Source organism: Amphiprion ocellaris, chromosome 11 (assembly GCF_022539595.1).
Source record: "Amphiprion ocellaris isolate individual 3 ecotype Okinawa chromosome 11, ASM2253959v1, whole genome shotgun sequence".
Taxonomy (NCBI): Eukaryota; Metazoa; Chordata; class Actinopteri; family Pomacentridae; genus Amphiprion; species Amphiprion ocellaris.
The window spans coordinates 5560654-5573315 of record NC_072776.1 but is presented as its reverse complement, the minus strand read 5'-3'; the positions used below and the strand labels follow the sequence as shown (position 1 = coordinate 5573315).

At 36.9% G+C, this 12662-nt stretch overlaps 2 protein-coding genes across 2 annotated transcripts; both read left to right on the top strand.

The window, feature by feature from the left end:
- Nucleotides 1–32: 32 nt before the first annotated feature.
- si:dkey-192g7.3 (uncharacterized) lies at nt 33–5416 on the top strand. The gene is made up of 4 exons (XM_055015011.1): nt 33–234; nt 2216–2521; nt 2624–2659; nt 2905–5416. The coding sequence occupies exons 1-4, from the start codon at nt 192–194 to the stop codon at nt 3009–3011; spliced, it is 492 nt and encodes a 163-aa protein (XP_054870986.1). The 5' UTR covers nt 33–191; the 3' UTR covers nt 3012–5416.
- Nucleotides 5417–6144: 728 nt separating this feature from the next.
- On the top strand, nt 6145–10937 carry LOC118470229 (uncharacterized). The gene is made up of 5 exons (XM_055014963.1): nt 6145–6418; nt 8652–8957; nt 9060–9095; nt 9341–9443; nt 9598–10937. The coding sequence occupies exons 1-5, from the start codon at nt 6355–6357 to the stop codon at nt 9644–9646; spliced, it is 558 nt and encodes a 185-aa protein (XP_054870938.1). The 5' UTR covers nt 6145–6354; the 3' UTR covers nt 9647–10937.
- The last annotated feature ends 1725 nt before the right edge of the window (nt 10938–12662 follow it).

Below are 12662 nucleotides of genomic sequence, written 5' to 3'. Positions count from 1 at the left end.
GTGTCCTCAGCCTCCAAGAGAGAGAGAGAGTGAGCGAAGAGAGATACCATCCAGTTTTATACCAGGTGAATGAGACACAATTGGCTGACAACCTTCAGCAGCGATTTAAGGGCAAGACACTCCTGCTACATGAAGAAAGTCGTGTGAGGACTGTGCTGGACATTTAATCACCTCTACTTGTATTTAGAGATATGCAGACTTTGGTGGGGATGTTGATGGTTCTGGTGGTCTCAGGTAAGACTTCAAATCATTCAGATCACTCATATTTTTAACACTGAAATTATAATGTTATCTAAATGACTGCAATAAATTTAAGCCTGATTCATCAAATCAGAGCAAAAGTCTGATCAAAAACAACTTTGGTGGTCTCATATTTAAGTTCTTGTAGATTTCAGATGGGATTGATTACAAGATAGCCACTGCCAAAGTAAAAGATTTATGAAAACATGTATTAGATTTGACAGCATTTTTGAACACAGAGGAAGCATTGATTAAATTTCACCAGACACCCACCCTAAAAATGCAGTATCTTTATTTAACTGTGGATATTTTCTGTAGCTTGGACGTTAATGTTTAGAGAAAGATTTACAGCAGCTTCTCTGGTTGATCAGCAGCACATCTTTTAGCTGTCAATCCTGCAACCCGTCATCATTCATACCAACAGGCTGTTAAAAGACAACAATGACTTTTAGATGACTTCAGGCTACTTTGTGGAGAAAGTCATCAGAGTCTGTTGTGTTCTTTGTTTTTGATTGAGTTTGCATTGGTGTGGTTTTAGTTTCTTGTGCTATTGTTGAATCTAATGTGTTACATGTGTTAGACCCACATTTATTTCAACTATGTCAAATGTAAATACAGGAAATATTCAAAATGATAAGCCTAATATTTGGTGCAGTGCCTAAAGCTCATGGAAATCTGCAGAGATATGATTTTATTATAACATTCATTGTCCTAAGTGAAACAACTAATATGGGTTAGAAGGTAAATCTTAACTGAAGATGCTTATTTGTACATACAGAACCAAACACACTCACATTGTGAAGGCCTGTAGAAGATCAAAGCAGATCTTTATTTGTATTTTAGTTTAATTTCAGTTGTTAGATATCAGCAAGACTGAAGAAACACGACTGTGTTTACATATTCTAAATAACTAACAACTGTCTTCTTTTGGTTTCTTTCTTCATGTACTTAGAAATGTAAACAAAGCAGGAGTCTGCCATTTTTCACAAGGAGTGGCTGTGTGTTTCTGTTTGAACAGCAAAACCACAATGGGAAAAGTTGTATATTAACTGGGTCAGTGAAATCTGGACAGGAATGAGCAGAACGTAGGGGATCTATAATGTAATTTAAATTGATTTTCATTCCTGCAGAAACAAGAGAGGGGAAGATTAACACCAAATATCTGTTGAAGTTTTATGATCTTTTATGTACAATATGTTTTTTAATGTAAAGACAATAAGATAATCCTTTATTGCTCTTCACAGCTGGGGAAATTTCACCTTTATTTTAGTAATTATATAAAAGAAAAATCACATCAAGCACCACAATACAAAACACATTGATGGTAAAAGACAGCTAAAATGAAAGCAAATGTGAGTGTGTGAGGAATAATGTTGGCAGTTCAGGGATCCATTGATATTTAGCAATAAAAAAAGATGATTGTTGATACTAAACAGAAACAGTTGAGTACACTGCAGAATGTTGAACAGGAAGTAAGTGAAAACAGGTACAACAGGAATAAGCATTAAGTTCATACAGAGGAGAAGCAGAGACCTTTAAACAAGACATCAATGCCAAGAAAACATTTACACCATTAAATTTTATATTTTATTTATGCTCAACTTTATCCATCCTGTGTGTCTCACCCATTTAAATGAAAGTAAAAAAAAATCTAGATATATCAATATATAGCTGTGAAGCCCAAAAGTGCTGCTTCCAACTCAGAATGTGATGTCTGATTTACCTGGAATATTTGTCAGTTTGAAAAAAAATTATTGATTAAACTTAATCTCTCAGGTTTATTGAACTTTTTCCCTCTGATTTAGTGAATTTACATCAGCTGGTTTTATATTTTTGATTCAAGTTTAGGTCAGTTAACACACATTTATAATGCAGCAGGGGAACTTGCATTATGGGCTCAGAAATGTCAGTTAAAATGAATATTTTCAGGAGATTCTGTGAACTGGACTAATACCTGTTCCCCTTTTTTCTGTAGGTGATAGAAGGGAAGATGTCGAAGGCTTTCTTGGAAAAGGAGTCATTCTGCCGTGCCTCTGCTTGAACAGAACTTTGAATCTGGAGTTTAAGTGGCAGAAAACACAGTGTATTGTTAAACACACTGGGAACACTTCAGACTTTAGTAACAACTACGAAAGCAGAGCCAAACTATTTGTGTCAAAGAACAGCAGCGACTGCTCCCTTCTCCTGAAGAACATCACACTGGAGGACGAGGGGATGTACACATGTATATTCAGGGTTAAAGGTGTATACACACGCTCCTTGGTGAATCTTACTGTTTCTGGTGAGTCACTCATTTATTTATTTTGCATACGAACAATATTTGTGCATTTGTGACTTTCCAGTATAATCTGTTACAATTTTAACTCATGTCTTCTCTCACCAGTGGTTAATATTTCTATGATATACGGCACTGGACCTGGTAAGTAGTTATTTTTAATGGTTGTTTTGGAGAAGATTACAAGCAGCCTGTATAGATCACATATTAAAGCAATATAATGTTTAAAGTAAATACAGCAACAGCCACAATACAACATTGTAAAACTGTTTAAAATTACAGGACTTGCTTAATATTTTTAATGTGATATTTGTGACATTAAACCATTAAGAAAGTAATTTTGTTGTTGACCGCTTGATATTTATTGCAATTTTATTAATTTCCTATAGAACCTACGTCTCCAGACCATATCCGGACCTCGTGTCTAGTGATGCCCTTTGCGTTGGTGGTTGTACTTTCCCTGTTCTTGTTTCACAACAGGACAGGTTCAGGGTGAGCTTTCCAGCTGAATAGTTATTGCCCTCTGTAACTGATATGTTTTTTTTTTGTGGCATTATTTGATTGTTACTATTAATGAATCTATTTGTGCAGCTTCTCCTCATCAGTGTATTGCATTTTATGGTCTTATTATATAATTTTATGTAAACAACTCAAAAACCCTGTTATAAAGAACAGAGTCTAAAATGTAGCTAGAAGGTCAAAAAAAGGTCAAAATAAAGTATTAAGTAGCATAAAATAGAAATACTCAGGGAAAAATATCTTGAATTTGTAGCTAAGTGGAGTAATTTAGTACATGGTTATAGTTTACTGCACACATACAAGCATACATACGTTTACATTTTTATATAAAGAATATCTGTAGTTAATATTTAATGTTTAAAAGAAATTAGTTAAAGGCTTCATATGTTAAAAATCCATTTTTATCTGCCATATAAACTTGGAGGTGTAGAATGAACATGGAGAATGTGAAGACGCTCACTACTGCCTTTGATCTAGCCCCTTTTCGACTAGATGGCCAACCAGCTTTACGAGCCAGTCACAGTTTTGTTCAGTTTCTAAGACCAAACCGAGGAACCAACAGTTGACAGGCTAAAAAAGTTTATAATCCTACACCAGATGAGCCATTCTGAACGATTTACTTTCTACTGCTGCTTCTGCCAACTATGAAATGTCTGATCTACGAGCAAAACACACCAAATGCTGGCTGCAAGAGTGAACACAAGCGTCTTCATGCACTTCCAGCATCTGAGGAAGTGAAAACTCTGCGGATTACCTGTAACAGTGATGGCAATATCACCACAACAATCAGAAAATCTTTAGTGTTATGTCATTTTGCAGCTAATGTGGCTAACACTATCATGAACTTTGAATAAGCTAGTTGGATGTGAACCTTTTCTCACCTGAACACTGGACAGGAGTTAAAACTTTATAGTCAAGACTCTACAGAAACTTCCATCCATCCATCCATCCATTATCTATACACCGCTTAATCCTTACTAGGGTCGCAGGGTGGGGCTGGAGCCTATCCCAGCTGACTCGGGCGAAGGCAGGGGACACCCTAGACAGGTCGCCAGTCTGTCGCAGGGCTACATATATAGACAAACAAGCACTCACACATTCACACCTACGGGCAATTTAGAATGATCAATTAACCTCAGCATATTTTTGGACTGTGGGAGGAAGCCGGAGTACCCGGAGAAAACCCACACATGCACAGGGAGAACATGCAAACTCCATACAGAAAGATCCCGGGAAAGCCGGGACGCGAACCAGGGACCTTCTTGCTGCAAGGCGAAAGTGCTAACCACTACGCCACTGTGCAGCCCTCTACAGAAACTTGATTTATTAAAAAATTCTCAGATAAATATATGAGTTTGTACACAGTTTTCTATAGTTTTAATTACAACAGGGCAATCTTTGAAAATGCTATACGAGTTTATATACAGGTGAAGTCTGTGAATCGTTTATTTATTCTACATGCATTCAAATAATGATGCCAGACCTGTCCCTCTCAAACTGTGTAAATAAAGAGAAAATGATGACGAAAACACAACAGTAAGAAATACAGGACAGACTGTCAGAGTTGAAACTTTTGTGCAGATGTTATTACAACAGTCCTCTCTTTCTGTTGCTAAATATTGAAAGAATGAAATCAACCCAGTGTCAACGCAGCAGAACTGCATGTTGTCTAAAGTTTGTGATGTGTGATTTGAATGTGTTCAGCCTCTATAGCTTTCTAAATCAATATACAGTATTCACTATCCTTCAAAGGTTTGGGATCACTTAGATGTGTCCTTATTTGACTGATATGGACAGAAAGAGACTAAACAGAAGGTCAGGAGGAGGTTCTGTCCTGGACTGTTCCCTGGACTCCATAGAGGAGGTGGGTGAGAGGAGGATGCTGGCAAAGCTCACATCCATCATGGACAATCCCTCTCACCCACTGCATGACACTGTGGGGTCTTTAAGCAGCTCCTTCAGCAGCAGACTGAGACATCCACCCTGCAAGAAGGAACGCTATCACAGGTCCTTCATTCCATCTGCTGTAAGACTTTACAACATCAGCATCACTGGCTGATGTTAACATAAACTGGACTATATCATTACCACCCCAAATCATAAAATCTGCACTGACATTATTGCACTGCTACATCTTTGCACTTATTCAATTAATTTTTTCAAGCCATTTTATATTGTGTTGTTTACAGTGTGTCAATACTGTACTATTTCATCCTCACTTCTCATCTCTCTACATATTTTAAATATTATTACTACTATTTTATTTTTTTATTTTATTATTATTTTATTACTACTACTATGTTTATTGCTACATAAGCTGCTGTAACAATGTGAATTTCCCCTGGCGTTGGGAGAAATAAAGGACTATCTTCTCTTATCTTATTTTTGAGAGAAAAGCTGTTTTTTTCAATGAAGACAACATTGAATAATTCAGAAATACAGTCTAGAAATTGTTAATGTGGTAAATGACTATTCTAGCTGTCCAGCTGACATTCATCCAGCAATCAGCAGTGCAGGCAGTAAGACCAGGAGGGTGAGAGAGAGAGAGACAAGCGAGACAGACAGACCGATGCACAGACAGACAGATGCAGAAAGAGGGAGCCAGAGGGACAAGGAGAGAGAGACAGGAATAGTGATTGAGAGGGAAGATAGAGAGACAGATGACAGACAGGAAGAAGGAGGGAGAAGGAAGGAGAAGAACAGGGGCTGGAGCAGCAATCATGAGAAATTATGAAGCTCCTCATAAAAACACTGAATGCAAAAGATTCATCAAAACACAAATCATTCATATTTGCCAGGTTAGGCTTCAGATAATACCACAATAAGAGGCGTTTGGTAGCCGAAAGAGCCGCTTCTTCTTTGGGAACCTGCCAGAAGAACCGGCCCTCTGAACAGAGGCGAACTTGTCTGACCCATGTGTCTGTTTGGAAAATGGAAATCACTTACAAGATCTCCACCCAATCATTTACTACAATTCATTGTCCTGGGGTGATGCAACACTGTAAAGTTGCACAAACTGGACTGTATTATAGCTTCCATGTGGCGTGTTAAACTCTGGCAGGATGTGTCAGTAATCCGTCCTTCATTATATCTCAGTGGGAGGTGGTGCTTCGTGGTTCGGCAATAATTTCCATATTTGGCGATATTCCGGCGCGTTAAATACTTTCATTTTTCCTCTTCTGAAGACAGTCATGTGAGGATTGTGCTGGAGATTTGATCACCTCTACATGTCGGATGTATAATGTAACTACAATAACAACACGACCGGATCAGATCGGGAAAATAATACAAACTGATTCATAAATATATTCTTACAGGAGATGTCTACCGGCAGAGGAAATATGCGGACTTTGGTGGGAATGTTTTTGGCTCTGGTGGTCTCAGGTATGACTTCAAATCATTCAGATCACTCATGTTTTTAACACTGAAATTTTAATGTAAATACTTAAATTGGAGCAGCATGACAGTGTAAAAATAATCATTGCACCATTCTTCTCTTCCTGAAATAGCCTTATGATTAAACTTTACAGCCTGATAATGTGCACACAAGTTATTATCTCTAAAAGATACACATCAGAAGTGGTATCTTATTAGATAAATGCATGGTATGACTATCTAAACTGAGCACTCTTTATCTAACTAACTGCAAAAAATTCAATCCTTTTTACTGTGTAAAATTCCATCACATGTATGTTTTGCAAGCAAGTTCATTCAATGTAATGATTCATCAAATCAGAGCAAAAGTCTGATCAAAAACAACTTTGGTGGTCTCATATTTAAGTTCTTGTAGATTTCAGATGGGATTGATTACAAGATAGCCACTGCCAAAGTAAAAGATTTATGAAAACATGTATTAGATTTGACAGCATTTTTGAACACAGAGGAAGCATTGATTAAATTTCACCAGACACCCACCCTAAAAATGCAGTATCTTTATTTAACTGTGGATATTTTCTGTAGCTTGGACGTTAATGTTTAGAGAAAGATTTACAGCAGCTTCTCTGGTTGATCAGCAGCACATCTTTTAGCTGTCAATCCTGCAACCCGTCATCATTCATACCAACAGGCTGTTAAAAGACAACAATGACTTTTAGATGACTTCAGGCTACTTTGTGGAGAAAGTCATCAGAGTCTGTTGTGTTCTTTGTTTTTGATTGAGTTTGCATTGGTGTGGTTTTAGTTTCTTGTGCTATTGTTGAATCTAATGTGTTACATGTGTTAGACCCACATTTATTTCAACTATGTCAAATGTAAATACAGGAAATATTCAAAATGATAAGCCTAATATTTGGTGCAGTGCCTAAAGCTCATGGAAATCTGCAGAGATATGATTTTATTGTAACATTCATTGTCCTATGTGAAACAACTAATATCAGTTAGAAGGTAAATCTTAACTGAAGATGCTTATTTGTACACACAGAACCAAACACACTCACATTGTGAAGGCCTGTAGAAGATCAAAGCAGATCTTTATTTGTATTTTAGTTTAATTTCAGTTGTTAGATATCAGCAAGACTGAAGAAACACGACTGTGTTTACATATTCTAAATAACTAACAACTGTCTTCTTTTGGTTTCTTTCTTCATGTACTTAGAAATGTAAACAAAGCAGGAGTCTGCCATTTTTCACAAGGAGTGGCTGTGTGTTTCTGTTTGAACAGCAAAACCACAATGGGAAAAGTTGTATATTAACTGGGTCAGTGAAATCTGGACAGGAATGAGCAGAACGTAGGGGATCTATAATGTAATTTAAATTGATTTTCATTCCTGCAGAAACAAGAGAGGGGAAGATTAACAGCAAACATCTGTTGAAGTTTTATGATCTTTTATGTACAATATGTTTTTTAATGTAAAGACAATAAGATAATCCTTTATTGCTCTTCACAGCTGGGGAAATTTCACCTTTATTTTAGTAATTATATAAAAGAAAAATCACATCAAGCACCACAATACAAAACACATTGATGGTAAAAGACAGCTAAAATGAAAGCAAATGTGAGTGTGTGAGGAATAATGTTGGCAGGTCAGGGATCCATTGATATTTAGCAATAAAGAAAGATGATTGTTGATACTAAACAGAAACAGTTGAGTACAATGCAGAATGTTGAACAGGAAGTAAGTGAAAACAGGTACAACAGGAATAAGCATTAAGTTCATACAGAGGAGAAGCAGAGACCTTTAAACAAGACATCAATGCCAAGAAAACATTTACACCATTAAATTTTATATTTTATTTATGCTCAACTTTATCCATCCTGTGTGTCTCACCCATTTAAATGAAAGTAAAAAAAAATCTAGATATATCAATATATAGCTGTGAAGCCCAAAAGTGCTGCTTCCAACTCAGAATGTGATGTCTGATTTACCTGGAATATTTGTCAGTTTGAATAAAATTTATTGATTAAACTTAATCTCTCAGGTTTATTGAACTTTTTCCCTCTGATTTAGTGAATTTACATCAGCTGGTTTTATATTTTTGATTCAAGTTTAGGTCAGTTAACACACATTTATAATGCAGCAGGGGAACTTACATTATGGGCTCAGAAATGTCAGTTAAAATGAATATTTTCAGGAGATTCTGTGAACTGGACTAATACCTGTTCCCCTTTTTTCTGTAGGTGATAGAAGGGAAGATGTCGAAGGCTTTCTTGGAAAAGGAGTCATTCTGCCGTGCCTCTGCTTGAACAGAACTTTGAATCTGGAGTTTAAGTGGCAGAAAACACAGTGTATTGTTAAACACACTGGGAACACTTCAGACTTTAGTAACAACTACGAAAGCAGAGCCAAACTATTTGTGTCAAAGAACAGCAGCGACTGCTCCCTTCTCCTGAAGAACATCACACTGGAGGACGAGGGGATGTACACATGTATATTCAGGGTTAAAGGTGTATACACACGCTCCTTGGTGAATCTTACTGTTTCTGGTGAGTCACTCATTTATTTATTTTGCATACGAACAATATTTGTGCATTTGTGATTTTCCAGTATAATCTGTTACAATTTTAACTCATGTCTTCTCTCACCAGTGGAGAATATTTCTATGATATACGGCACTGGACCTGGTAAGTAGTTATTTTTAATGGTTGTTTTGGAGAAGATTACAAGCAGCCTGTATAGATCACATATTAAAGCAATATAATGTTTAAAGTAAATGCAGCAACAGCCACAATACAACATTGTAAAACTGTTTAAAATTACAGGTCTTGCTTAATATTTTTAATGTGATATTTGTGACATTAAACAATTAAGAAAGTAATTTTGTTGCTGATTGTTTGATATTTATTGCAATTTTATTAATTTCCTATAGAACCTACGTCTCCAGCCCTTATCCGGACCTTGTGTCGAGTGATGCCCTTTGTGTTGGTGGTTGTACTTTCCCTGTTCTTGTGTCGCTATAGGAAAGTTTCAGGGTGAGTGTCGTAATCCCACATCTTTTTACTGTGATTGAGAGTTACTGGTCCAACCAGAGTTGCCCAACACTTGTAAACAGCCACTGTGTTTGCTGTTCTTTATTCACATTTGTCATTCTTGATGTGTCTCTCCTTATCTTTTTGTTTTTGATAGTTGGCTGAACGTAGGCGAAGAGGAGAGGGAACCGAGAATATCTGTATGACATGAGATGAGCTCCAGAATGACAATGTGAAAGTACTTTGTGTGTGACGAGGTGGTTGGTCGAGGAGTTGGCATCGTGCCCATCCTGATTTGTTTGCCTGCAAGTTGCATCCTGTATTTCCACTAATGGAATGTGCTTTTGAAAAGGGACTGCAAGTGTTCCAACAATACGCAGTGTGTTTAAATGTGATCAGTAAAACTGAAACTCTTTTTGATAAAATTACACCCGAATAAAAATTTCTTGCTGACACTAAAATGTCAACAAGACAAATTTTTTAAAGCATAAAAAAGTTAGGTCGGATTCGCAGGTGCTTAAAGCCGGGCTGGACTACCCTGAGCCCAATCACTGCACTTTATACACTCTAAGATCCATTTTTCAGTCTCCAGGTTTCATTATTTAACAACTGAGCTTTATACTATATACTGTATGTGCCATAATTTACAGGATGTTAATACAGATGAATTTACTACAGCCAGTTTACCAAGCTTAACCTGTTATTGCAACACTTACAATTGCAACAGTCATGAAGATGTATGAAATGAAAGCATCTCTGGACGACTGACAACTGTGATTTCCTTGTAAAATTTGCTCTTTTCTTACATCACGTTGCTTTAAAAGGTAATGTATCTTCTGTAACTGCCTCTGGGGTAGACTGGTTAAGGTGAAAGCTGAAGCTTTACCACATTTGCTTTTCTTTGTAAATAAGCACATTTGGATTAGCACTGTGGCTGAGAGGTGTATGTAATACACTTTATAATTCTTCAAGGTTTGAAGTAAAACTCATGACATTTTTTGTGACAGTCATGAGGCACTACCATTGTCTGTAAATAATCCCTACCTGGACACCAAAGTGTCGTCAAAAACAGTTTTCATCTTCTTCTGTCTGAAAACATGAAACATGGCGTCAGCAGCCTTGCTTCTGTGAATGCAGACACAAGGTTGTCCCACATATGAAGGGACATCAAAATGTGAATATATATATATGGCCTTTTTCAGAGTTTTACAAAGGGTTAAGACGAAAACTACTCTGAAAATACTGCAGCTGGGGGAAACATTTATCACTTGGGTCTTTTTATACCACTAACTTTTGATTTTGTATTGCTAATGTTGTTTTGCATCCTGGAATCATCGTCACTGAGTCTTTCTTTGTGTAAACAGCTTTTAATGTGTCGAAGCTAAGCTGAAATCTGGTCAGCACTTTTATATGTTTGTGGACATTTCCAAGATAGGGTTCTGACATGGATTTTAGTAATAACGTTTGTCATAAAGTTTGATTTTGGAAAAAGCAGAATGAGTAACTGTGATCTTATTTCCTTTCACAATATTTTGCTTCCCTTTTCTTCTGTATTGAATCATACCAAAAAACATGCGTGGTACGACATCCTGATCCTTTAAGTACAAATAGTAAACTTTCAGAACACAGGACAGACTGTCAGAGTTGAAACTTTTGTCTGGATGTTATTACAACACTCCTCTCTTTCTGTTGCTAAATATTTAAAGAATGAAATCAACCCAGTGTCACCGCAGCAGAACTACATGTTGTCTAAAGTTTGTGATGTGTGATTTCATGTGGGATCACTTAGAAATCTCCTTATTTTTGAAAGAAAAGCATTTTTTTCAGTGAAGAAAACATTAATCAGAAATCCAGTGTAGACATTGCTAATGTGGTAAAAGACTATTATAGCTGGAAAGGGTTGCTTTTTAATGGAATATCTCCATAGGGGTACAGAGGAACATTTCCAGCAACCATCACTCCTGTGTTCTAATGCTACATTGTGTTAACTAATGGTGTTGAAAGGCTAATTGATGATTAGAAAACCCTTGTGCAATTATGTTAGCACATGAATAAAAGTGTGAGTTTTCATGGAAAACATGGAATTGCCTGGGTGACCCCAAACACAGTAGTGTATATAGTTAAAATACTTAAAACCTCTGTAAAATTTACTGTTTCTGTCAAACACCATACAGTTCAGTGAACATCTAAACCTATCAGCTGTTAGATCAGGTGAGTCACACGTTTCCCATCATGACCTGATGCCGTGAAGTCCCTGGAAAACAACTGCCGCTGTCTTGATCTTAGATAATGTCATTGCTTACGTCGTCCAGATGTCAGAAAAAGTTGGGATCAAATCGAGTCGGCGCAGGTCTGGCTCATCCGGAACGACCTTGATGCCAACAGGTGTGATCTAAACTGTGGAAACTTTAAAGCTGAGGGACTGCGAGAAATGGTGGAAACTGAAAAAGTGATTTGACACCAGAACTGTATGGGTCGCAATGTTTATGTGTCACTCGGAGTGTCACTAGGAGTTAAATTTATGAGTTGTAGAACCATAGTGAAATTAACCAATTGTACACCATTTTGAGCTTTAGAAATCGACACCCTCTTAAAAATAATGACTTAAGTCATTTTTTCAAGTTTTTCAGGAAACACAAAAAACTGAACCAGTGAGGCCATTATACTACAGGGGTAGAATCGCATGATCCATTCAACTGAGGATGTAGGCAATTTTACCAGAGGTGGCCAGCAACACGAGGAGATGATTTAGGCAAAAAAAAAAAAAGAAACTTCTGTCAAAAAATTACATAGACCATTATTTTAGGAAGGTAACGAAATGGAAATCCTATTCTTGGGACGTGAACACAATACGGGACCTTTCAATTCTCTCCAAAAAGCTCATTATATTGGAGGAAAACTTGCAAAACAGTGAAACTTAGTGACTCAGTGTGTTTGATTGACAATAAAATACAAAAGACTCATGTTACATTCAATATTTACTCACAGTTTTAAGCAGCTACTCAAATTTCCAACCACACAGCAGATACGGGCTGTACGTAGCTCAGTGAAGCAGACAACCCACCCACAAAAAAATATCTAAGCAAGCAGGCTGAGTGGTTAGTGCTTCGTTTTTGCTGATTTGTGCCATTAAAAATATTCGTTTGTGCTGCTATGGTTTTTTAGATATTAAAGATTATTTTTTTTAGGTCATTCAGAGGTCATCACCCTCCCAGCTTGCTC